Below are 27,852 nucleotides of genomic sequence, written 5' to 3' on the forward strand. Positions count from 1 at the left end.
CATTCAGTCACTCAGTACTGTACAGGGCCAATCCAGCCTAGGGAACTTTAGCCCAAATATTAATAAATAAATAAATAAATAAGGCAACTACATGTCCTGGGAAGTCCATCCCAAACATAAATAAATAAATAAATAAATAAATAAATAAATAAGTCAACTCCATGCCCTGGTAAGTCCATCCCAAACATAAATAAGGAAACTTCATGCCCTGGGAAATCCATCCCAAATATAATGTCATCTGCGCTCACTGTGGGCGCTATAATAAGCCATTTAGACCTGTTGTGGCATGCAACCCGATCCCATAATAATAAAGCCTATAAGGCCTGCTGTGACGTGCAACCCGATCCATATGATAATAAAGTATATAAAGCCAATATAGCCTGCTGTGGCGTGCAACCCGATCCCATTATTATCCTCACAATCAGGCCCTCGGCCTCACTCAGTCATTAATCTCTTCAGTCTCTCGGGCTCACAATGTCATGAAACTAGCCCAAAATGATGATATAATAAATCAATAAATAACAACAGAGACTGAGATATGATATGCAATGAATGTATATGACTGAGTACGAAATTACAATTTAAACAAATAATTCAACAGCAACATGACCTTTGTGGGTCTCAATAATACCGACAAGATTATTTGACTACACAATTCCACAGAATTAATTACGTCATAGTTCCTACGGTGCACGCCCACACGCCCGTCACCTAGCATGTGCGTCACCCCCAAACAAATCATATAACACGTATTATCGGGATTTATACCCTCAGCTCCAAGTTTAAAAATATTACTAACCTCAAACCATGTAATTCTCTATTCCAATATACCCTTTCCTCGCGAATCATCCTCCGAACGCCTCAAATCTAGTCACAATTAATTCGATACAGTCAACACAAATTATAGGAATCAATTCCATATGAAAATACTAAATTTCTCAATTAAATCCGAAAATTCACCAAAAAATGACAGTGGGGCCTACGTCTCGGAACCCGACAAAAGTTACAAAATATGAATGTCCATTCAATCACGAGTCCAACCGTACCAAATTTACCAAATTCTGATATTAACTCAACTCTCAAATCCTCAATTTAACCTTAAGGGTTTTCACAATTTTACCAACTTAAAATACCAATTAAATGTTAAAAATAATAATAGATTCAGGTAATTTGACCGAAACTTAGTTAAGAACTCTTACCCCGATGTTTTTCGTGAAAATCTCCCGAAAATCGCCTCTCCCTAAGCTCCAAATCGTCAAATATGAAAAATGAGGTCTCATTTTTAGAACTTAATTTCTGCTGCCCAGTCATTTACCCTATGCGATCGCGGAAAATTCTTCGCGATCGCGAAGCACAAAAATTTCCAGAGCATTTTTACTCTATGCGATCGCGGCCATTTCCCCGCGATCGCGAAGCACAAACTTCTATTACACTTCCCAATTGTTTCTCAGATAACATGTAATTTATTGGTCATAAAGTTTTGTACAAAATTTCAAATGACAAATGGTTTAGTTTTCTGAAAACTAGACATCAAGGGCTACAACTTTTATTTTTGGATCATATCCAAATTCCCTATAGATTGCAAGATATAAGCTTCCAAAATCGGGTCAGTTCAACAGAGATTTTATTCTATGTGATCGCGTGAAGGCTTCCGCGATCGTGATGCACAACTCCATTTTTCCTATTTTTCTCTTCACTATCGCGACCAGATTCACGCTATCGCACAGTACACTCATGTAGCCAAAAATCAGCAACTAAAAATGGCCTAGAAATGGTCCGAAACTACCCCGAAACTCACCCGAACCCCTCGGGATCCCGTCCGAACATACCAACAAGTTTCAAAACATATTACGGACCTACTCGATGCCTCAAATCACATATAATAATATTGAAATGATGAATCGCACCACAATTCAAACTTAATGAACTTTAAATCTTTCAACTTCCAAATCTCGCACCGAAACATATCAAATCAATCCGGAATGAACTCAAATTTTGCATACAAGTCATAAATAACACAACAAAGCTACTGAAATTTCCGGAATCACAATCCGGACTCTATATCATAAAAGTCAATTTCCGGTCAAACTTCCAAACCTTCAATTTCTTACTTTCGCCATTTCAAGCCAAATTCAACTACGGACTTCAAAATAAATATCCAGACACACTCTTAAGTTCGAAATCACCATACGGAGCTATTGAAACCATCAAAACTCCATTCCTGAGTCATTTTTACAAAAGTCAAACTTCGGTCAACCCTTTTCATTTAAGCTTCCAACATAAAATTTATTCTTCCGAACTAATCCCGGAACACCTGAAACATCAAAATCGACGATTCACACACGTCATAATACATCATATGAAGTTATTCAAGACTTCAAATAGTTGAAAGGAGCGTAAATGTTCAAAACGACAAGTCGGATCGTTACACAAGGTTAATCATGCTCGGTGGTAGATTATACAATTAATTATGCCTTGTAGAATTTTGTGACCTTCTCGTTTCATGCCCTACTTGACTTTTAGATTACCAAGAATATGAAATTAAATGCTAGGAACCAAGATTTAGCTCATTATAACTTGATTAAAATTTGACGGATTTTTTGTGAAACCATTGATGTGTTAAATTCGGTTATCATTATGTTTAATCAGTACATCGCTACGACCGGTATTCTTGAGATATTGAATTCTATACTTGAGTTAAAGATCATTTTTTATACTTGTCGAAATACTTGAATAATAAAGTACTTGAGTTTTGTTAAATTGTTATTGGCTGGAAAGCTGTGATTGATGTTCATTTGGAATATTCGCTCAAACACTCTCCTTGATGTTATTCATACTTACTACCTTGCTTGTCATTGGTATACATATGCGTGGTGATGAAGAGCGTAAAATATGAAGGGTGGTGCCGTACCATTGTATATACATTATCATGTGAAGAAGAGTGTAAACCACAAAGGGTGATGGCGTGCCATTTTATTTACGTTATCATATGAGGGTGAAAGTAAATGCACGAAGGGTGATACCGTGCCGTTTTATTCATATTATCGTGTTCTCATTTACATTAACATGTGAGGATGAGTGTAAAAGCATGAAGGGTGATGTCGTGCTATTTTATATTATAATACTTTTATATTATCATAGGTTCATGGCACGGAGAGTATTTCCGTGCAGTCGAGGACGAGAGGCATGCATTATGTTGTGATATTTTTTCATGGTGTATACGTTCATGCCTTTACGTTGAGTTGTTATTGTTATACCAAATTTTTCTATGTGACTTGTCGTTGTTGTTCTGTTTTTGTTCTTTATCTCAATTGTTGTTGTGTTGCCCATGCCTTCTGTTTGTTTAACTTGCAAATATCATGTTTCCCTTTTTGTTGTTATATCTACATCCATGTCGTTCCTCATTTGTTGCACTTTTGTATAAGCTTTCTATCATGTTAGTTATTCATACCTTCTAGGTGTTAGCTCATAAAGATCATGATTTTCCTCTTGTTTGTTATATCTACACCTAGGTCATCTACCATGCTAGTTAGTAAAATTTATATTCTTGTTTCCTAATTGATGTCATTATTTCTATGCCTCCTCCCTAGTCTGCAACGTTGACTATATATATTGCCTTGTTTGTTATTGTTACCTGTGTATTTTTCACTTGGTGATGAAGAGCGTAAAATACGAAGGGTGGTACCGTACCATTGTATATACATTATCATGTGAAAAAGAGTGTAAACCACAAAGGGTGATGTCATGCCATTTTATTTACGTTATCATGTGAGGGTGAAAGTAAATACACGAAGGGTGATGCCGTGTCGTTTCATTCATATTATCGTGTTCTCATTTACATTAACATATGAGGATGAGTGTAAAAGTAAGAAGGGTGATGCCGTATCATTTTATTTATATTATCATAGGTTCATGGCACGGAGAGTGTTTCCGTGCAGGCGAGGACGGGGGGCATGCATTATGTCGTGATATCTTTTCATAGTGTATACGTTTATTCCTTTACCTTGAGTTGTTACTGTTGTACCTATGTTTTCTATGTGACTTGTCGTTGTTGTTCTATTTTTGTTCTCTATCTCAATTGTTGTTGTGTTGCCCATGCCTTCTGTTTGTTTAACTTGCAAATATCATGTTTCCCTTTTTGTTGTTATATCTACATCCATGCCGTTCCTCATTTGTTGCACTTTTGTATAAGCTTTCTATCATGTTAGTTATTCATGCCTTCTAGGTGTTAGCTCATAAAGATCATGCTTTCCCTCTTGTTTGTTATATCTACACCTAGGCCATCTACCATGCTAGTTAGTAAAATTTATATTCTTGTTTCCTAATTGATGTCATTATTTCTATACCTCCTACCTAGTCTGCTACCGTTGACCATATGTATTGCCTTGTTCGTTATTGTTACCTGTATATTTTTTACTTTGTGATTATTGTTATTGGCATTTCTTTCACCCGGTTGGTACTGTTATACGTATATTTGGTGAGGATGAGATAAATGTACGTAGGGTGTTGCCGTGCCATTGATTTGATATCTTGAGTACATTTCTCATACTATGAAAGTTATGGAGTTATATCGTGGTTTATTGGTTATCGCTCTAAGGAAAGGATTGGTCGTGATATTGGGAAATGCTAAACTATGATCTCTTCTAGTACTCATTTATTGCTTCGCATATTCGTTTCGTGTACTCTTTTCTGTTATATTGTATTATCGTTCTATTGCTAGTTTACTGTACAGGTTATATCAGTAAGTATCTTTTAACTAAAAAGCCTCGTCACTACTTCACCGAGATTAGTCAAGATACTTACTGAGTACATGGGGTCGGTTGTACGCATACTACACTTCTGTACCTTGCATGCAAATTTTTGGAGCGGAGCTGCGGGGGATGACGGGGCTGACTATGAAGATGTTCGTGCCTTATGGATGCGGCTACCACTTGTCCCTGGGTAGTTCTAGAGTTGAATTCTGTTTATGTACATTTCAAACAGAAGTTGTATTTATTTCACATCCGTTTTTGCAATAATTCAGTCTTAGTAGCTCATGTCTTATACTACCAGTCCTTGGGTTATTTGTTGGAATACAGATATATTAATTGTTGATCACATTTATTTTATTAGAATTGTGTTAACTGTTAATTGACTGACCTAACGGGTCGGGTTAGGTGCCATCACGACTTATGGATTTTGGGTCGTGACATCTATATTAATTGGACAATATCTTTTGTTTTTTCATCTCAATTGATATACATTAATATCAATCACACATACTTATAATACCTTTTTTGGGTCTTACTACTAGCAGATGTAACGGTACCTAGATATTGTGTCTAAAAAGATGAATAGATAAGAGTAAGACTACTAGCTAATTGCTCGTTAATTTCTTTCTTGACTCTAAGACATATCAAAGTGTCAGCAGCACACAAATAGCTCGTGCGGTGCCTGCAGTCCCACCTGACTACAAGACAAGCTTCTCTTATTTCTGGTTTCTTGACATGACCCTGTGTCTATGTTGAAGCTTGCCTCGGAGGCTTAGTTTCTCCTATTCCACCCTTTTGATGCCAAGGTTTTAGCCTTGTCTTGCTGACATATTCTAGTGACATATTTCATAAGCTGTGTCGTGACCCTGCGCACAACGGGGGTTGGCTACGGACATGAACGTCCCTTGCCTAGCACTGAGCATTGCTCCCGCGCGTACAATCCAATCCTCTAGCTTGACATAACTCGGCAAAAACAACCATAAAAGGGAAGGAAAAAAACAGAAAGAACTCCAAGTTAAATATATTTCGGATGTAAGAATGATAGGTGAAAATCATAATCTCTCCAACTTTTTGTTAAAAAATCAAACTCTTCTTCTAACCTCAGACAATAACCATTCTTCTTCTCCTATCTCAAGATTAGGCTTCTTGATTATAATTAACAGGTGGTTATTATATAAATAATATCTATTATACCAAGGTCATTTTATTTTTGTCAACCTCCTCATCTTATAAAATCTTTTGTATTATGACATATTTTATCTTTTAAAAAAATATATTAACTTAGATTTATATTCTTTCTTCTCACCGTTCCCTTTTTCACTTTTTATTATTATTATGAGTCTTTTACCTAATAATCTGGTGCACTCTTAATTGTGAATGAATTTTAGACACAATTAATAACAATATAGAGTTACGTAATAATCTGATGCACTCTATATTGTTCTTAATTGTGTCTACAATTCATTAACAAAATAAGTTATGAAAGTCTTTTCTCCCTTTTAATGAAGAATATTTATTATATTTAAGGTAATCAACAAAAAACAACGACCCAGTAAAATCCCACAAGTGGGGGTCTGGGGAGGGTAGTGTGTACGCAGACCTTACCCCTATCCCGAAGGAGAAGAGCGGCTATTTTCGAAAGACCCTCGGCTCAAGAAGACGAAAAATACGAGAAGAGAAGGGAGGGGATAATATATTAATACCATCAAATAGAAACCAAAGAAATAATATTAGCATCACAAGGACTAGAAAATAGTTGAAATACAATAACAAAACCAGAAAATAAGTCCGATGCTATGAAAACGTAAGAATAGGGAGAACACAACATAAACCCCTAGCAGTCTAAGACCACCCTTATCGAACTAGCCTCACCCCTGGACTCAACTACGTCCTAACCTAACACTCTAATGCTCGACCTCCACACCTTCCTATCAAGGGCCATGTCCTCGAAAATCTGCAGCAACGCCATGTCCTGTCTAATCACCTCTCCCCAATACTTCGTAGGCCGCCCTCTACCTCTTCTCGTCCCCTCCAGGGCCAAACTCCCGCACCTCCTCACCGGAGCATCAGGGCTCCTCTTCCGCACATGCCCGAGCCATCTGAGCCTCGCTTCTTGCATCTTGTCATCCATAGGAGCCACGCCCACCTTCTATCGAATAACTTCATTCCTAATCTTATCCATCCTAGTATACCCGCACATCCACCTCAATATTCCCATCTCTGCCACTTTCATTTTCTGGATATGAGAGTTCTTAACCGGCCAACACTCTGCCCCATACAACATGGCATGTCTTACCACAGCTCTATAGAACTTACCTTTGATTAACGGTGGCACTCTCTTGTCACACAGGACTCCTGATGCTAACCTCTATTTTATCCACCCCACCCCTATATGGTATGTGACGTCCTCATCAATCTCTCCCCCCCTCCCCCAGGATAATCGATCCTAGGTACTTAAAACTACTTCTCTTGGGGATGACCTGTGCTCCAAGCCTCATGTCCATTCCCACTTCCCCCGACTCGGCGCTGAACTTGTATTCCAAATATTCTGTCTTGGTCCTGCTCAATTTGAAACCCTTAGACTCAAGGGTGTGCCTCCAAACCTCCAGTTTGTCGTTAACATCGCCTCGCATCTCATCAATCCGAACTATGTCGTCAGCAAATAACATATACCATGGCACCTCCTCTTGAATGTGGTGTGTCAGTGCATCAATCACCAGGGCAAATAAGAACGAGTTGAGCGCAGATCCTTGATGTAACCCCATAAAAATCGAGAAATGCTCCAAGTCGTCTCCCACTGTCCTAACCCGAGTCTTAACTCCATCATACATGTCCTTGATCGCCCTAATGTAAGCTACCGGCACACCTTTTGCCTCCAGGCATCTCCAGAGAACCTCCCTAGGGACCCTATCATATGTTTTCTCTAGGTCAATAAACATCATGTGCGGATCTTTCTTCCTATCCCTGTAATGTTCCACCAACCTCCTAATAAGGTGGATAGCTTTCGTAGTCGATCGACCAAGCATGAACCCAAACTGGTTGTCAGATATAGACACAATCCTCCTCACCCTTACTTCTACCACCCTCTCCCAAACTTTCATGGTATGACTAAGTAACTTGATACCCCTATAGTTGTTACAATACTGGATGTCACCTTTGTTCTTGTACAACGGTACCACCGTACTCCACCTCCACTCATCCGGCATCCTCTTCGTCCTGAAAATAACATTGAGCAATGCAGTCAGCCTGTCACGACCCTATTTTTCCCTCCGTAGGATGTCGTGATGGTACCTAATTTCTAAGACTAGGTAAGCCTAACAATTTGCCGAATAAATGAATAATAAACTGAACTCTAATCTCAACACATGATATATAAATATATAAAACTGTCATTCAATAATTACAACTCTCAAAACCCAGTGGAAACAAGTTACAAGCTTCTAATAGAAATACTAAGTGTCTCTACACATCAAGTCTAAAGAGAATCAGGGAAATAACATACTAAGGATAGAGGGGGACTCCGAGGTTTGCGGACGCTGGTAGATATATCTTGAAGTCTCCACTTGTGGTCCAACTCACTAGTATCTGGTCTGGTGGGAAGAACTGGGATCTGCATAAAAAGATGTGTAGAGTGTAGTATGAGTACGCCACAACGGTACCCAGTAAGTGCCAAGCCTAACCTCGGTAGAGTAGTGACAAGGTCAGGTCAGGGCCCTACTAGTTTGAAAGAAGAGTAAGGCAAAAGATATAATAATATTTTGAAATGACTGAGAATTTAAACAATAAGAAGTTTCAGAAAATATCAACATAGTAAATAGAGGTAAAGAACAGGGGCACTCCCGAGGTACCGCCTCGTAGTCCCAAATATAAATATGCACAACATGGGGGGGAGGGATCTCCCGAGGTACTGCCTTGTAGTTCCAAAGTAAATATGCAAGATAGTGGGATCTCCCGAGTAAATGCCTCGTAGTCCCAAAGTAAATATGCAGTACATGGGGATCTCCCGAGTAAACGCCTCATAGTCCCAAAGTAAATATGCAGTACAGAGGGATCTCCCGAGGAATCGCCTCGTTGTCCTAAAGTAAATATGCAGCAGGTAATCGAAGGAAAACATAAATTTTCAGCAAGAACCTTACAGTTGAAGATTTAGTTCAAATAAAGGGAAGCAGGTAATTCAACTAAGCATGCTGCACAAATTACAAGTAAAAGTTAAGGCACGTATACATGCGATGCTAGACTAAGCATGATCACTACATATGCTAAGGCAACTCAGTTAATGTATTTTAAAAGAAAATAACTCAGTTAATGTATTTTAAAAGATGACAAATCAGCAAGAACCATTTTGTTCCATAATCAGCCCGTGTACGCACTTGTCACCTCGCGTACACGATGCTCATATATCACAAATTGTTTTAACAGTACCAAATCCTAAGGGGATTTCCCCCACACAAAGTTAGACAAGTCACTTACCTCAAATCTCGCTCAATCAATCGGTAAGAATGACTTTCCCTCGACTTTCCGACTCCGAATGGCCCAAATCTAGCCAAAAGCAATTACATAACATGAATACAACTACAAGAAACTAATTTCAATAATGAAACTACGACTTTAGCAACAAATCAAAAATTCGGCCCAAAAAGTCAACCCGAGCCCCGTCTCGGAAACGGGTAAAAGTCACAAAATACGAATACCCACTTGACCACGAGTTCACCCATACCAAAATTACCAAAATCCGACACCAAATCGCCACTCAATTTCTCAAATCATCTCTCCAAATTCCTAACCTCAAAGTCCCAATTTCCACCTTAAATACACACTAACTAGGTGAAAAATCAATGAGGAAATAAGATTATTAATAAAAAAAAAAAAAAAGCAGTAGAAACTTAACTCAAGAAATCCGTCGAAAATACTCTCAAGAATCGCCAAAATCGGAGCTCAAAATGTCCATCAATGATAAAAAATCTCAAGCCCTTGAATTAATAGAGTTTGTCCAGTGTTTTCGCTTTTGCGGATCACTTGACCGCGTATGCGGTCCCGCTTTTGCGAAAAATGCACCGCTTCTGCGGTTTTGCCCAGGCTTCCTTACCTCCATTTCTGCAATTTCCTATCCACTTCTGCAAACATGCTTCTGCGAGAAGTTGTCCGCTTCTGCGGCTCCAGCGCACCTGCGACCTCCTTATCCGCATTTGCGGTCTCGCAGACGCGGAATTTTCCTCGCATCTTCGACTTATGCCCACATTGCTCCACCACGCTTCTGCGCCCAAATTCCTGCTTTTGCGGGCTCGCACCTATGATCAATCTTGCGCAGGTGCGATTACACCAGAACCAGCCCAGAAAATCTTCCAAGTCCAAAAATAATGATCCGGTAACCATCCGAAACTCACTCGAGGCCCCCGGGACCTCAACCAAATATACCAACCAATCTTAAAACATCACACGAACTTAGTCGAGCCTTTAAATCACATCAAACAATGCTAAAAATATGAATTACACATCGATTCAAGCCTAATGAACTTTAAAGTTTCAAACTTCTACATCCGACACCGAAACCTATAAAATCAAGTCCGATTGACCTCAAATTTTGCACACAAGTCATAATTGACATTACAGACCTATTCCAACTTCCAGAATCGGAATCCGACACCGATATCAAAATGTCCACTCCCGGTCAAACTTCTTAAAAATCATCCTATTTTCTAACTTTCGCCAATTGACGCTAAAATGACATACAAACCTCCAATTCAACATCCGAATATACTCGTAAGACCAAAATCACCCTACGGATCTATAGGAACCGTAAAACTCCATTCCGGAGTCGTCTTCACATAATTCAAACTACGGTCAATTCTTATGACTTAAACCTCCATTTTAGGGACAATGTATCCCATTTTACTCCGAAATCAAAAACAAATCCTCCCGGCAAGTTACATAACCACTAAATGAAGTAGAGGGAGCAATAAATAAGGGTTCGAGGCTAATTCTCTCAAACCGACAGGCCGGGTCATTATATAGCCACTCCAGGCCTGCTCTACTCACACACCTCAACAACTCGACCTGAATTTCGTCTGGCCCGGTCGCTCTGCCCCTGCTCATCTTACGCATAGCCCCCACGACCTCGTCGGCCTAATGCACCTATAATACCCAAAGTTTCGGAGACTCTCTGAATGCCCCATATCACCTAGCATAATAAGCCTATCCCCCTCTTCATTCATATGTCCATAAAAGTAAGTCTACCATCTCTGCTTAATCTGAGCCTCCCCCATCAACACTCTACCGCCCTAGTCTTTGATGCACCTCACTTGGTCCAGGTCCCAAGCCTTCCTCTTTCTCGCCTTAGCCAGCCGAAATAACTTCTTATCCCCGTCTTTTCCCCCCAGTTGCTAGTACAGACGACCAAATGCCGCAGTCTTAGCCTCTGTAACTGCCAACTTCTCCTCCTTCCTCGCTACATATACCTTTCTTTGTTCGCTCTCCTCTCCTCCTCGCTCGTGCTCCCTACTAAATTCAAGTACGTTGCCTTCTTCACTTTCACTTTGACTTGGACCTCTCCATTCCACCACCATCCGTCTTCGTGCCTGCCCGAGAAACCCTTCGAGACCCCTAGCACCTCTCTCGCCGCCTCACTTACACAATTCGCTATCATCATTCACATAGCGCTCGCATCCTCACTACTCTTCTATGCTCCCATGGATGATAGCCTCCCATCCATCTCTCGAGATTTATCTTTAGTTAAGGTTCCCCACCTGATCCTCGTTCTACCACGAGAAGACCTCTTCTTCCTCCTTATTATGATACCGACGTCCATAACTAAGAGCCTATACTGCGTCGCGAGGGTCTCACCTGGGATAACCTTGTAATCCTCACACAACCCCCTATCACACCTCCCGAGAAAGAAATAATCAATCTGAGTCTTCGCCACCATACTTTGGAAAGTCACCAGATGCTCCTCCCTCGTCGGAAAATTAGAGTTTGCAATCACTAACTCGAAAGCCTTCGCGAACTCCAACAGCGAGGTTCCTCCTCCTTTCGTAACCCCAAAGCCGAAGCCGCCATGCACCTCGCCCATTGAATACTAAAAATAAAAAATCATTCAGAAAAATATTTTCAATCAGTACCAAACATACGAAGTTGAAATAATATTTAAGCTTATAAAATGGGCTTGATGGCCAAATGCTAAAAGCTATGTATAAAAATTAGCCAATTCATAAAATATTAATAATATTAGCCAAATGCTATCAATATTAGCTAATTATCTATTTGTAGCAAAAAAAGGTCAAATGTTTGCTTTCTTTTTATTGAATATTATTGGAATAGATTAGGTACATCTTAAGGAGTTTGAATCTCAATTTTGGGATGATTTGATAGAGTTTTGAGGTGGTTTGAATTGAAAATTCGAAGGTGAAGATGAACATAGAAAAAGTTGAAATGTGTATCACACGTGTATCATTCATTCATTTGTGTATCACATATGTATCATATGTGTATCATATATATATTAAATGTGTATTACATGTATATCCATGTATACATGTATGTGAGATACATGTTTGATATATGTGTCGTAGAAGAATAAACTCGATTTTAACTACGAATTTTGATACCAAATAAGTCCAAATCACATTCAATCTTGATAAAATTTTGTATATTGCCTCATTTATATGTTTTAAACGAATTTCAACCATATCCATTGAAGAAGAAAAAAAAATAATCCTTTTTTGCCTAATTTTTAAATTTTGTATATCATTAGTAATGAATTTTGACTCCAAACTAGTCTAATTCACCTTCAAATTTTGCCAAATTTTATATATTGTCTCTTCTATGTGTTTTTAACGAATTGCAACAATATCCATTGGAAAAAATTCTTTGTTTGCCTATATTTTTTGAATGTTGTACATCATTGGTAATATTTTTGACTATTTTTGATAGCATGACTAAAATGACCAGTTGTTGGTAAATAATATCTTTTTTGGCACATTTCGGTAAGATTCTTCATCTAATTCCAAGAGTTCAAACATAGTAATCAAAATTGGGCTGAGGGAGCCCAACGATTGACGAGAATGGGAAATGCTGCAAAAAATTGCAGAAATATAACACTTATTGAGGTGGTCTTTAACTTTTGACACCCTTGACCAATGGGCAGATCTTCAAAGTCAGAAATTAAAAGTATTACCAATAGGACAAGTGAAGGGCAACATTTGTTAAGTTTAAAGTTTTGCCCATGGGATTGGGGCAAAAATTCAAGACTATCCACTTAAAGGGCTATTTTAATGCTTCACCCGAAATGCTACAACTCAATTCTCTTCTTTTTCTTATTCTTTGTCCACAACGCGTGACCTAGATAGCCGCTCGCTCAACCACCTAAACTAAAAATAACCGACGACTATACATGATATGTATAATATATATTTAATTATATATAATTAACATATAATTCATGTATACCGGCTTAAAAGTAAATAGTGATTCAAATAGACTATTGTGTAAAGATCCCATTTCTTTTCTGTTGATAAAAGACCAAGAAAAGCTTGCAAAAAGCTACAAAGTAAGAGACACAAATTCAGATTAAAACAAGATTAAACTCAAACCAATATGGCAATGTCATGGTAATCACACTCCGCAGCTCATTTGGCAGCGTGAAAATTTTAGTTTGTCCATTTTTATCAAATTAATTAACTAGGCTGATTTACGCAAATATCCCTTTTTAGGTCACCATATAGATTTTGTCCTTAATATAGAATGTTTTTAAACAAACGCAAACATTTCCTAATTTTTGATTCTTGAAAGACTTTCTTTCTATAATAACTACTCCTACGTACTCCGTAACAAATTAGGTCTGTACGAAAAAAAAAAAGGACTTAGTAATAAGGTACTCTTGCTTAACAGAAGCTTCATTAATTTGTTTCAAAAATTTCCGATTGCACTTGGATTTGAGAAGGGGAAAAAAAATTCTTATCGATTTCAATAAACTATAAGAATGTATAGCTATAAGATGAAATGTTACATAACTTTACTCATAGTCGTTGTTGCAGTAATATTTCTCTTAATTATTTCGTGTTTATTGGTCCATTTAATACATAAGAAAACGAAGACAAAGGGGAAGAAGCAGTATCGTCGTGATGTGGAGAGAGGCAATATGGAAATCCAGGCCGAAGCTGCAGGTGCTTTTCAATGTTGTTTTTGTGGCGGCGATAATTGTTGTGACGGCTGTGATTGTGACGGATCCGCCGGCTGCGGCGATGATGGTGATTGTGACGGTTGCGACAATGATTGTTATTGACGGTTAAAAAACGCTGGTCACACAGTAGCGGAGCCACCTTAAGCTCGTCTAAAAATTACATTGTATAACTATGTTAATTTTTTTTCTAATGTACGATACTATATGTTAAATCTCTATTTGTTAATGTACGATACTATATTTGTTTAAACATCTCCTTAGGTTCTTCGTATGTTTATTTCTGTATGCTTTGATACTCTTGTAGTAAAATTTTTGACTCCGCCACAGGTCTTACACTCTCACTCCGTCTTCCCGGAGTGTTCCCATATTGGCCTCACCGGTTTAATGTTTGACAAGTTTCTCCAAGGCCAAAGACATTGTTTTTAATGTATGATACTATATCTTTTTTTTCAAAGTACGTTGAAGTGTTTGGCCAAGCTTTTAGAAGGAAAAAATATTTTTGGGTAGAAGCAGAAGCAAGTTTGGAGAAGCAGAAAAAAATAGCTTGTTCCTAAAAATACTTTTTAAAAGAAATACTTTTGACAAAAATACACTTAAAAGTAATTTTTAAAAGCTTGGTCAAACACTAATTGATGCTCATAAGTGCTTTTTTAATTAATTAGTTAAACACAAATTGCTTCTCACCAAAAGTATTTTTTAAAAAACCGCTTTTAAAAAAAAGTACTTCTCAAAATAAGTTGATTTTAGAAGCTTGACCAAACGGGCTATAAATGTTTGGTATGTACGAAAATCTTTTCTCAGAAATTGATATGCTTAAAATTATTTCTCCATAAACTTTTTTGTGTATTTAGTTCGCGAGGAAAAATTATTTGTTAAAGTTTAGTGTAATGGTATTAGTAGTTGAGTATTCGTAGAAGAAAACATTTCTCGTCCATAGTTCATTTAAGCGTATTTGTTTTTTCTTTTACCATCACTCAAATTCTATTTAGCCATAAATTAATAAGGTGTTCATTTAATATTCTGGTGAATGTGAACTTTCACCAAATATTCTATCCGCTATCACTACACATTCATTACAAAGCCGTAGGCGAAGAAAGGAGACTCAATTGAATAACAATAATAATCTCTAATATATTAAAAGTAGGAATCTTTATTATTTAGAGAAATTTTGTCTCGAGTTTTTACTCTTTAAAATAAATTTCACGTTAGATAGAATAATTATTCAATTATTTTTCTAGGATTTTTAAGTCAATTAAAATATTGCTTATTAAAGCTTTTGTTATTTGAATTACAATATAGGAAGTCTTCATATATAGGATATTAAAATCAATTAAAATTTATCTAATATGACTCAAATAATTTGTTTATAATATTTTTTTATTGTGTGTAAACGTATGAACTAGGAACATGCACAACAAGGTCGTTAAAAGTGTAATCCATGTTTTAACTACTTTTTTACAATTATATATTCATTGACGAGGAACACGCACAAAGTCCGTATCTTAAAATTAATAGTAATAGTAATAAGAAATAAATAAATAAATAAATATATTTTTAAATGTTAATGATAGCTAGATATATCGAGAGGTAGTCCATTGCCCATTTGTCATCCAAAGAAAATTCCAACAAGGTCAACGAGCACAACAAGTTAGATGAAACTTCATTCACATGCAAATGCATCCAACTTTCTGAAGAAATCACATAACTTAAACTTCAAAAACCAAAAAATCCTCAATTCATCAAAACCCTAAACTCATCAATCGTTCTATAAAAAAATTTCAAGATTTTGTGTCCAAAAAAGGGTACAATACAATCATGGAGGCGTATGCTATAGTCAGCATCGTCATCCTTTCGGCGTTTGTCATTATAGTAATTTTCTTCACATTCTGTAAGAACGACGACAACAATAACAAGAATAATAGCGTACGTGATGCAGGCATCGAGACGAGCAGAATGAAAAGCAGAGTTTCTGCTCGTCACACGTACGATGCTGGCGGAGACGGAGGGAACGTGCATGGGGACGGGAACGGTGATGGCGGTAGCGGTGCTACCATTGTGGCTGGTGTTGTCGCTGCGGTGGCGCTGACAAGTATAGCTATTGATGCGAGCGGTGGTTATTCTGGTGGTCATGGCCATGGTCACGGCGGAACGGACGGCGGTGGTAGTGGTGGTGGAAGTTGAATAGGTCAAATTGTAATTAGCTATACGGTTCTTTAGGAAAATGCTCTGCGTTCATGTGGCTAGTATTTTTTCAGTTTGGCTCATTCAAACTTTATTTTTGTGAAATAGTGGTTGAAATCTAGAAGTCTAATACTCCTTCATTTTCGTTTTATGTGATCCTATTTAAGTGAACACGAATTTTAAAAAAGAAAAAATATTAAAATTTATATTTTTAAACATGCCATAATATTTTTGTGATTATAATATTTTGAGACTTGTAATATAACTATGTCATAAATATATTTATGTGGCTAATGCTTATCATTAACGGGTTAAATGGGAATTTTAAATTTAATTGTTTCTAAATTTAGAAAAAGGTTATGTTTTTGGAACAAACTAAAAATAGGGTCATATAAACTAGTATCTAAGGAGTATTTTGTTTCTTCTTTTTTTTTTTTAAAAGAAAAAAATTAATAGTTTTTGTGTTTAAAAGATCTACAATTTAAGTCACTTTAACAATTTGTACATGTTAACACATATTAACAAACTCGAATCCAGTCAACACATATTAAGGGCATGTGTACATGTTAAAAGCACTTTTAGAATTTATAGGGCATTTTGATATGTTATAACATATTAATATTCATCAATCAATGCTATTAAACAAATTATCCGCAACTACTCCTCAGCATTAAATTTCTATTGATCTTGATCTTGTACAATAAGAAGATGAACAACTATGGAGTTCTCTAAATAAACTCATTTATATAACTAAATTTCGCAAAAGATTTATTAGATTGAAAATAAATTGAATTGCCATGACTATCTTAATTCTTTCCTTAAAATGACAAATTTCGTAAATATTTTATTATATTAAAAATAAATTCAATTGCTATGACTATCTTAACTCCTTCCTTAAAATGACAAATTCCGTAAAATAAATAATTCTAAAACCCTTATCCTCGACCGACCACTTTTTTTTTTACTGACTGATTAATTAGTAGTTAAAAACTAAACCAAACCTTACAAATCTATAGTACTCTCCTTTTGACTCATTTAGAATTAACAATAAAAGAAATCACTCGGACAAGAGGCAAAAGAAGAAACAATTGTTGGAAACTTTTAGAGATTGTAATATTAAGATGAAGAATTAATAACAAATAAACTTGAATCTACTCATGTGCAGCTAAAAAACAAGAATTAACGACAAAATACTATGTAGCTAAATTGAAAAATTTGTCGCGGATCATATTAAGCAGCGGAATAGCAACAAATTATCAAGAAATTCTGTTAGTTACGAGCGGTGTGTCGACAGAGTTAGTAGCTAATCCCATTTTTTTTTTTTTGTAGTCTAGTGTAGAATTTCTACAAGATTGGCTAGGTATTTATAGGGATTCAACAAAATAACCAATATACCCTTTCAAGAATACATATATCTTAATTTTAAAGATTTGATAACACCATTTTACAAAGAATTAACGTATCCTTTAATTAAAGAATGGGTAAGTACCTTTCACAAAATATTATGTCTTGTTTAAACTGTATTTTAAATTTGAATCACGTTATGAATAAATACCAACAACAATCACTAGAATGGAGGAGATGAAGCAAGTACAGAACTTTAATATATATGATGTGAGGCCAAAATCCTATACTTTTACCACATTACTCACCCTATATTTTGTTGTTCTAATGAGTTATTGTGCGACATTTGAGCTAAATTGGGTTGTTTTATGTGTAGGAACATCGGAAGGAATCGTCGAACGAAAGTTGCACAAAAAGAGGACAAAAATACAAGAAAAGAGCACAAAAGCATCAAGTATCCAAACCATGCCACAAACTAGGCTGTGCAAGGTCTATAGCCAGGTTGACCGTGCTACAGACCAGGCTTTGCGAGGACTATAGCCAGGTCGACCGCGCTATAGACCAGGTTTCACGAGGTCTAGGTCGACCGTGATATAGACCAGGCTTCACGAGGTCTATAGCTAGGTTGACCGCGCTATAGACCAGGCTTCGCGAGGTTTATAGCATGGTAATTAAAAGTCGCAGATTAAAAAGACCCCAACCCGGATTTGGATCGGGGATTGACATAAATACTCCCCAAATGAGTTATTCTAGGGTTGGTCATAATTGTAGAGAAGAAAAAGGCTGCCAAGCACTGTGGAGCAAGAATCAAACGAGTTTTTCCTTCCTTTATCTCTTTACTTTGTAGTTTCATGTCTTTAAATATTATATTGATTGTTGTTGTATTTATGAGTAGCTAAACTCTCTTATACAAGGTTTGATGGAACCTACTGGAGGATAATTTTCTACTGCGTTTAATATAGATTTATCTTTGATTTTTCTCTACTTGTTCAACTATATTTTCATCGTTGTTAATTGAAGAGCTCTAAAAAATGTGCCTATTTAGTGTGTATATTGCTCGAGAGAGAGAGTACACATTTAAGTAGTTGTTGAACAACACCACTCCTAACGTAGTTGAGAGATCAATACAGAGCGTTTAAAGGCGGGATTAGAGATAACGAAATCTTGGTGCGATCGTAGTGAGCGGTAAACTAGTGCCAGCTAGCGTAGTTCGAGAGAATACGTCTAGTAAATTGTCGTAGCTAAGGTTTAATGGAACCTAATGGAGGATGATTTTCTACTGAGTTTAATATAGATTTGTCTTTGATTTTTCTCTACTTGTTCAACTATATTTTCATTGTTGTTAATTGTAGAGCTCTCAATTAACTATGCCTATTTAGTGTGTATATTGCTCGAGAGAGAGTACACATTTAGGTAGTTGTTGAACAACACCACTCCTAACATAGTTGAGAGATCGATACGGCGGGATTAGAGATAACGAAGTCTTGGTGCGATCGTAGTGAGCGGTAAACTAGTGCCAGCTAGCGTAGTTCGAGAGAATACATCTAGTAAATTATGGTAGTTGCTCGAGAGAGAGCTACGACAATCAAACTACTCACGATTGGTAGAGAATATTTAGGAAAATTTATAGGAAACGTAGCGGGGAAGATTTCGACAATAGGAAAAATCATAACCTTAGACTTTTCCAAATCTTGTCTACAATATTTGCCTTATTAGTTACAAATTAGTGTATTTTTAATTACTTTAATCTTAGTTAGTAAACTCTCAAATTGTTATATAATCTTTCTGAAGGTTGATTACTTGAATTCGTGCAAAACTATTAGTTGTAATTGGCACGTTATTTCCCTGTGGGATTCCATCCCAGGCTTGTAAACTGGATTATATTTGCAACGACCGCTAGACCTCTTAGGAGGCATAGTTAGGCGTGATCAAATTTTGGCACCGTTGCCGGGGAGGCAACAGTGTTACTAATTACAACTATAAGAATTGCTAGGATTCTTAGTTTAGTCAATTTTCTCTATTTTTATTCATTACATTGAAATTTTAACTTTTGTGGTCTTGTGTGTTATAGGTGTATGCCTAGAAACTCCTCAAGAACTAGTGAATTATTTGAAGCATTACCGGATCCTGAGAAAGCTTTCAAGGCATTAAATTATGCAAACAAGAAGGACAAACAACAGCATCACCCAAGAGAATAAATTGAACCGGATATGGGTGACACTTTGGATAATCAAAACAATCGAAACAATGTGAATGGCCCGAACAATCAGGGTGTGGCACCTCTTGTGCCAGAAGCAGCATTGCATGATTGGGCACAATCCACCGCTGAAAATTTGGCAACTGCAATTGCAGTCCCTCAGATACAAGCTGAGTCATTTCAAATCACAAACAATATTCTACATCTGCTGCAAAACAAGGGACTGTTCTCCGGGTCTTACATTGAAGATCCACAGCAGCATCTGAAATTTTTTTTGTCGATTTGTGTCACACAAAGGCAACCAAATATGACACCGGAAGTAATAAGAATGTTGTTGTTTCTATTTTTAGTGACAGGAGAAGTCCGAACTTGGCTTAATTCACTCCCCATAAATTCCATCACAATTTGGAAGGAATTAGTCAAGCAGTTTTTGAATTAGTTCTACACACCCAATAAGACTGCCAAGGAGGTTGATGAGATATTGAGCTTCAGGAAGAAACCAGCCGAAACATTACAAGAAATGTGAGAAAGATTCAAAGGTATGCCGGTTAAGTGTCCACATCATGGCATTCCAGATCAGATGTTAGGACAACGGTTTTACATGGGATTGGCAGACAGCTTGAAGGCCAATATTGATGCTTCAGCAGGTGGAGCATTTTTAAGCAAGTCATTTAGAGAGTGTAAGGTCCTACTAGATAAAATGGCTCAAAACTCGGGATGGATGACAAGAGACTCCACAATCACCCCTATAGTTCACTCAGTAGCATTGGACCCGAACAATTCCATAGCCGAGAATATGGCCACTCTGATGACGTAAATGAGTATACTCACCAAAAGATTGATGAATCAGGCCAGAAGCAGGTACATATAGTTGACACGACTAATGGGGGATTATGTACACCATGTATTAACCAACTATACATGTGTTCGTGGAGTGGTGAATGTGACAACCAGAACTATCAAGAGATCATGAACTATGTGGGCAACTATGGAGGCTAGAGGCAAGGTGGTCAGAATTGGGGGCAGCAAAATCAGCAGTATAGACCAGCACAACAACAGTACAATAACACCAACAATTCTGGAGCTATGCGACCACAGGGTCAAGTAGTACCTTACCAAAGGCAATAAAGATACAACCAGCAAAATCAGCAGCTAACTTTTCAACAACCTCAATAACAGATAGTGAGACAAGATGATGGGCTATCTAAAATTAAGGGAATGCTGCAACAACTGATTGGATCCAATGGAAAAATGCAAGAGAATGTTGAAGCACATGAATCAGCTATAAAAGGCATTGAGATTCAATTAGGGAAAATATATATGGCTCTAAATAACCACCCCCACGAGTCTTTACCTGCGGACACACATGTCAATCCAAAAGAGCAGGTCCCGAAACAGCTTATGGTGGTGAGTTTGAGAAATGGTAGAGATCTTGATTTAGATCAAGAAATCGCTCGTGAGAGCCGATTGACTGAAACACTTGTTTCAGTGCGAATTGAGGTAGATGAGTCAACTGAGCTAACAAGAGTAAGAGTGCAGCCAGCCCAGGAGGAAATAAACAAGGAAAAAGAGGTTGCGGAGGAGACTGAGAAAGTACAAGAAAAGGCATTAGAAAAAGTGCCTGAGCAGGATCTAACTCAAGCCACAGAAAAGAAGCGACCTCCGACACCTTTCCCGCAGAGGTTGGCCAAATATCATAAGGATGAATAGTACAAAAAAAATCATGGAAATGCAGAAGAAATTTTAGGTAGACATTCCTCTAATCGATGCCTTGAGGGAAATGCCCGGTTATGCAAAAATGATGAAGGACTTGATATCCCGTAAGTTCGACTTCCAAGACTTGGCAACTGTCACATTGACACAGACCTGTAGTGTTATTGTGTCAAGACCTATAGCTGAGAAGTTATCTGACCCTGGAAGCTTCACAATTCCATGCACCATAGGTAGCTATGCATTTGCCAAGGCATTGTGTGATTTGGGAGCAAATATAAATCTGATGCCATTGTCTATCTATAAAAAGTTAGGCATTGGAAGAGCAAGACCCACATCCATGTTACTACAGTTAGCTGACCGAACGGTAAAAAAGCCATCAGGTATACTTGACGATGTATTTGTACAAGTTTGAAAATTCGTGTTTCCAGCAGATTTTGTCATTCTGGACTGCAAGGTTGATTAGAATATTCCCATAATTTTGGGAAGGCCGTTCTTGGCCACAGGAAGAGCTTTAATTGATTGTGAAATAGGGGAGCTGAAAATAAGGCTGAATAATGAAGAAATAACATTTAATCATGGAGGAAGATGATGAGGAACTTAATGCAAAAGACCCCCTAACAACCTGCCTTATAAACTTAGAAGAAGTAAATGGTGAGGACTTGGCGGAATGGGTGTTAGCTCTTCAAAGGCAAGGGTACTGGAAGAGAGAGCTCTAATTCGAGCCTTTACACTCGGAAGAAAGAAAGACATCTCTAGCCAAGACATCGATCGAAGCACCACCACAATTGGAGCTGAAACCGCTGCCATTTCACCTCAGGTATACTTTCTTGGGACCTAACTCGACTTTACCTGTTATTATCTCATCTGATTTGTTAGATGTGCAAGTAGAACAACTTTTGCATGTGTTGAAACAGTGCAAGACTGCAATTGGTTGGACCATTGCGAACATTAAGGGTATCATCCCGGCCTTCTGTATGCATAAAATTTTGCCGGAAGATGGGCACAAACCTTCCAGAGAACATCAAAGAAGGCTAAACCCTAACATGAAGGAAGTTGTAAAGAAGAAAGTAATCAAGTGGTTAGATGCGGGAATTATTTTTCCCATCTCAGATAGCAATTGGGTTAGCCCGGTTTAATGTGTGCTAAAGAAAGGTGGGATGACTGTTGTGCAAAACGAGAACAATGAGTTGATCTCAAAAAGAATAGTTACGGGATGGCGAATTTGCATGGACTACCGAAGATTGAATAAGGCCACCTGAAAAGATCATTTTCCCTTGCCGTTCATTGATCAGATGCTAGATAGATTGGCAGGGAGGTACCATTTTTGCTTCTTGGATGGATACTGGGGGGTACAATCAGATATCTATTGCCCCGGAGGATAGAGAGAAAACATCATTCACCTGTCCATATGGCATTTACGCTTTTCAAAGAATGTCGTTTGGCCTATGCAATGCACCCGCCACATTCCAAAGGTGCATGATGGCCATCTTCATAGATATGGTAGAGGATATAATGGAGGTTTTCATGGATGATTTCTCAGTGGTGGGAAATTCTTTTGATGATTGCCTTAGAAATCTGAAAAAAGTGTTGTGGAGATGTATGGAGACTAATCTGGTGCTAAACTGGGAAAAATGCCATTTCATGGTACATGAAGGTATAGTCTTGGGACACCTAGTGTCAAGTAAGGGTATTAAGGTAGACCGTGCTAAAGTCGATGTAATAGAAAAGCTGCCACCACCCACTTCTGTCAAGGCAATAAGGAGTTTCCTTGGTCACGCTGGTTTCTACTAGTGTTTTATAAAAGATTTTTCCAAGATTGCTAACCCTTTGTGTAAATTACTTGAAAAAAAATCAATCTTTTGTGTTTTCTGATGACTGCAGGGTAGCTTTTGAGGGATTGAAGAAGAGGTTGGTGTCTGCACCTATCATAGTTTTCCCTGACTGGGAGCAACCATTTGAGCTGATGTGTGATGCAAGTGATCATGCTGTAGGAGCAGTACTTGAACAGAGTAAAGATAAAATCATTGATCCAATATACTATGCGAGTAGAACATTAAATGGGGCTCAACTGAGTTACATAGTGACAGAAAAAGAGATGTTAGACGTGGTGTTGGCATTTGACAAATTCCGGTCCTACTTGATAGGCTCGAAGGTAATTGTTTATACTGAACATTCTGCTCTCAGGTACCTAATTGATAAGAAGGAGTCAAAGTCACGCTTGATTAGATGGTCCTACTGCTGCAAGAGTTTGACTTGGAAATTCGTGACCGAAAAGGAACGGAGAACCAAGTTGTCGATCACTTGTCTAGGCTTGAAGGAGCTGAAACGAAGGTGGAGGTGGAAGAGATCATGGAGACTTTTCCGGATGAACAACTGTTAGCCACGAGCCTAGAGGAAGCGCCATGGTATGCAGACATTGCAAACTACCTGGCAAGATTTATTGTTCCCTATGAATTGTCTTCTGTGCAGAAGAAAAAGCTCTTCCGTGATTGTCGCATGTATTTCAAGGATGAACCATATTTGTTTCGGATTTGTATTGATAACATGATCTGGAGATGTATTCCCGAGATAGATCAAGCTTCTGTTTTGCAGGCATGTCATGCTTTGCCTTATGGAGGTCATTTCAGAGGAGTAAGGACAGCTGCTAAAGTTTTGGAGTCAGGCTTATATTGGCTAACGTTGTTTAAAGATGCACACTTTTGGGTAAAGAGATATGATGAGTGTCAAAGGACGGGGAATATTTCTCATCGACATGAGATGCCCATGAACCCAATCCAAGAAGTGGAAGTATTTGATGTATGGGGAATCGACTTTATGGGACCATTTTTAGCTCATACAACAACAAGTATATACTCGTAACAGTGGACTATGTCTCGAAATGGGTAGAAGTTGTAGCACTCCCAACAAATGATGCAAAGAGAGTTATTGGTTTTCTAAGAAAAAATATCTTCACTCGATTTGGAACTCCAAGAGCGTTCATTAGTGATGGAGAAACTCATTTCTGCAATCGAGCTTTCGCACAGTTGCTGAAAAAATATGGTGTACTCCATAAGGTTGCCACTTCGTATCACCCACAAACAAGTGGTCAAGTTGAGGTGTCAAACAGAGAAATCAAGAGCGTTTTGACCAAAATTGCAAATGCTACTCGGACTGATTGGGCGAAAAAATTGGATGATGCACTATGGGCCTACCGCACTGCATTCAAAACTCTGATTGGTATGTCACCGTACAAATTGGTATTCGGAAAGGCGTGTTACTTACCGGTGGAGCTAGAACATAGAGCTTTTTGGGCATTAAGGCAATTAAATCTTGACATAGAGGCTGCTGGTACGAGTAGAGTCACAGAACTTCATGAACTCGATGAGTTCTGTTACCATGCTTTTGAAAGCACCAGGCTGTACAAGGAAAGAATAAAGATCATGCACGACAAGCATATTCAAAAGAGGATTTTCAAACCTGGAGATGTCGTGTTTTTGTATAATTCAAGATTCAAACTATTTTTGGGTAAGATGAAATCTAGATGGTCGGGACCATTCTGAATGGTGCAAGTACTCTCAAGTGGAGCTGTAGAAATTGAATCCAAGAATGGAACGAACAGGTTTAGAGTTAATGGGCAAAGGTTGAAACATTACCTTGGCATGGATGAGGAAAAGGTTGTATCGGTGATTCATTTGAAGGATCCTCAATTGTTAAGTGAACCTTAAGTTTGATCGTATGTGTCGTCCCGTGACGTTAAATCAGGTGCTCGTTGGGAGGCAACCCGATTCGTAGTTTATTTAAGCTTAACTATAAATTTTCGTTTGTTTTATGCACTAACAAGATTTTGGCTAAATCTTGGTGTCTGAACAGGTAATGGAGCATGATGGAAAGTCATAGCGCTTGGAGTCGTTCACAAAACGAAATAAAAATTACATGCGTACGCTCCAAACAGTGATGCGTACTTCGCATCACCCAGTTTAATGCACAGCGCACCTAGAAGCAAACCTCGCATTGCAAACATTTCACCTCGCGGCACAACTTGCATCGCCTACTGCCCAGCGTGCTTTCCAGCTCGCGTCGCCCAGCCTTCAGCGCACTATACAACTCGCCCAACGAGGGTTATAGTGAGACCAATCTCGCGGAAGACTCACGTCGCCAGGTAATTACCTCGCGTTTAATACAACGAGCAAAACCTGGCTTTAGCCTCGCCTCGCGCGGGATGCAGCGAGCAAAACCTAGCAGTAGACCTCGCATCGCTAGGAAAGAAACTCGCGTTATGCCTCGCGTCGCCTGCTTCGCAGCTCGCTAAGTAGCTTATCTCGCCAGGTAAGTTTCTCGTTGGGAGCTCGCGTCGCCAGGTTCTCAGCACGTGTTAGAGATTGCCTCGCACGGTCCTTTGCTCGCTGAAATCCTCGCCAGCCATGTTTCTAGCTCGCTATTGGTTTCGCCTGGCCATCCCCCATTTTCGCTGTAAAACTCAGTTGGCCAGCCCCCATGCACGCTTTAAAGATAGCCATGGACCTCACATCACCTACTATCCATTATTGTAAACCTACTGTCCTTTGCTCGCTTGGGAGCTTGCCCATCCTAAGCACAACGAACCACTCCCTTTCTCGCTAAACACCACGCGTCACCAAGTCTTAAACGTGCTATAGAGCTCGCCCAGCGAGGGATTAAGTGAGGTCAATCTCGAGGCAAAGGTTGTGTCGCCAGGCATTTAGTTCGCTATTAGCTTCACATCATCATGTCCATTTCACGCTAAACAAATAGCCTTGCATGGTGTTATGCTCGCTGGGAGCTCGCGTCGCCAGGTTAGTGTTGCTTTTAATTTGTTTAGTTTTGTTTTTTCTTAAAAACTTCTTTCTGTTAGTTATAACATACTTAAACACACACACACCACATTTAACACTACAATGCTTGTCCCTCTTTCCCTTCCCCTCACACACTAATTTCATTGAAAACCTTCGCTCATCATCTCTTTCAATCACTTGGGATATCAATTGAATAACACTTCAATCCTCCTAAGCATCTAAGGTATGTTTCTAACTCTCTTCTCTATCGAAAATTTGAATTTAGTTAAAGAAATGCAATTCCACCATTTTTGGGTATATCTTCAAAGCAACAATATGCTTGCTCGCCCTAATCCCATAAACTCCATAGGATTGGTATTGTTGTTGTGTACAATGGTGATAATATGGAATCCCCAAGCCGATTTTGGGGGAGGGTGAGGCAATCCCTCATATCTACAACCAATTTGACAATACTAGTGCACGCTAAGCGTTTGTCAAAATGCCTCAAAGGCATTCTTGGCCCAAATAGAGTTCTACTCTCTGGGATTGTAATGACTAATGCTATGTTGTATTGAAACATTCCAAATTGCAAGTTTAGGTGGGATAAACAGTAGCTACATGCATCACAGTTATAGTAAACACCATTTTGCCATTACTTTAATCGCATGCTAAAATAAATAGGTGAAGTCTGAGTAGCCTCAAAATGGTTGAACATCATGTAGTGAACTCTTAAGTGTGGGGTCGCAAGACCATGTTTTGAATTGATTCATCTGTTTTATCACTGAGGAACGTTCACTTATGTAGGTACGAGTATGCCTCCTAAAAAAGACGATGGTAAAGGCAAGGGCAAGGCTACTGTTCCAACTAAGGCCAAGGCTTCTTCCAGACCTCCACCGAAAAAGAGAAAAGGTGGGGAAGCCACTTCAAGCCAACTTGAAGGGTTGCTAGCAGTTGCAGCTATAGCAGCCAAACCCCACAACCTGAGGGACAACGAGAATTTTGACTGAAGGGCATACCTCAATCTGCCAAGGATTGGTACAAGATTTGTCCGCCGAGACATATACATTCTGAGTCAGCTGTTCATGAGTGGCGCCTCCAAGCTAAATACCAATCAATTTGGAAAGGTATTCATGATCTTGGCTTAAGCTACATGTTTAGAAACATCGGGGATATAAATGTCAACCTTGTTCGGGAATTTTATGCCGGTTTTGATCCGAATGATCCTGAGCAGCTGGTTCCTATTAGAGGAAGGTTGATCGATTTTTTGGCAACAGCTATATGCAATTTTTTGGGAGCTCTGGATGTTCCACAGGAACCCTTGGACAACTTCATCACCCATCCTACATATCAGGCATTGAGACACACTCTCCGTGGTGTCAATTCTGTGGCTGCCTGGGTTCGTGACAAGAAGACCCAACGCCATAGGAAATTTCCAAAGAAAAAAATGAAGCCAGAAGCTCAGGTGCGGCTGATATTGATCAATACGAGACTATTACCATGCAATCATGAGACTCTTATAAGCCGTGAAAGGATATGCGTGTTGTACTTTCTCATGACTGGCCAGAAAATGAATGTGGGCCACTTTATACGCTACCAGATATCCCAGGTGAGAACACGCAAGCACATTGACAGATTGTCCTTCGCCAACATGTTGACTCAGTACCTGCGCAAAGAAAGGGCGGAGGAGGAGCGAGATTTTGATATAGTCATTCCTACACCCCT

The 27,852-nt window shown here is 38.6% G+C and overlaps 2 protein-coding genes across 2 annotated transcripts; one reads left to right on the forward strand and one right to left on the reverse strand.

The window, feature by feature from the left end:
- Window positions 1–11,427: 11,427 nt before the first annotated feature.
- LOC138896821 (uncharacterized) lies at window positions 11,428–11,817 on the reverse strand. Its single transcript, XM_070182166.1, has one exon. The coding sequence runs from the start codon at window positions 11,815–11,817 to the stop codon at window positions 11,428–11,430; it is 390 nt and encodes a 129-aa protein (XP_070038267.1).
- Window positions 11,818–21,428: 9,611 nt separating this feature from the next.
- On the forward strand, window positions 21,429–21,773 carry LOC138896822 (uncharacterized). The gene has a single exon (XM_070182167.1). The coding sequence runs from the start codon at window positions 21,429–21,431 to the stop codon at window positions 21,771–21,773; it is 345 nt and encodes a 114-aa protein (XP_070038268.1).
- Window positions 21,774–27,852: the final 6,079 nt, after the last annotated feature.

Source organism: Nicotiana tomentosiformis, chromosome 8 (genome assembly GCF_000390325.3).
Source record: "Nicotiana tomentosiformis chromosome 8, ASM39032v3, whole genome shotgun sequence".
Lineage (NCBI taxonomy): Eukaryota > Viridiplantae > Streptophyta > Magnoliopsida > Solanales > Solanaceae > Nicotiana > Nicotiana tomentosiformis.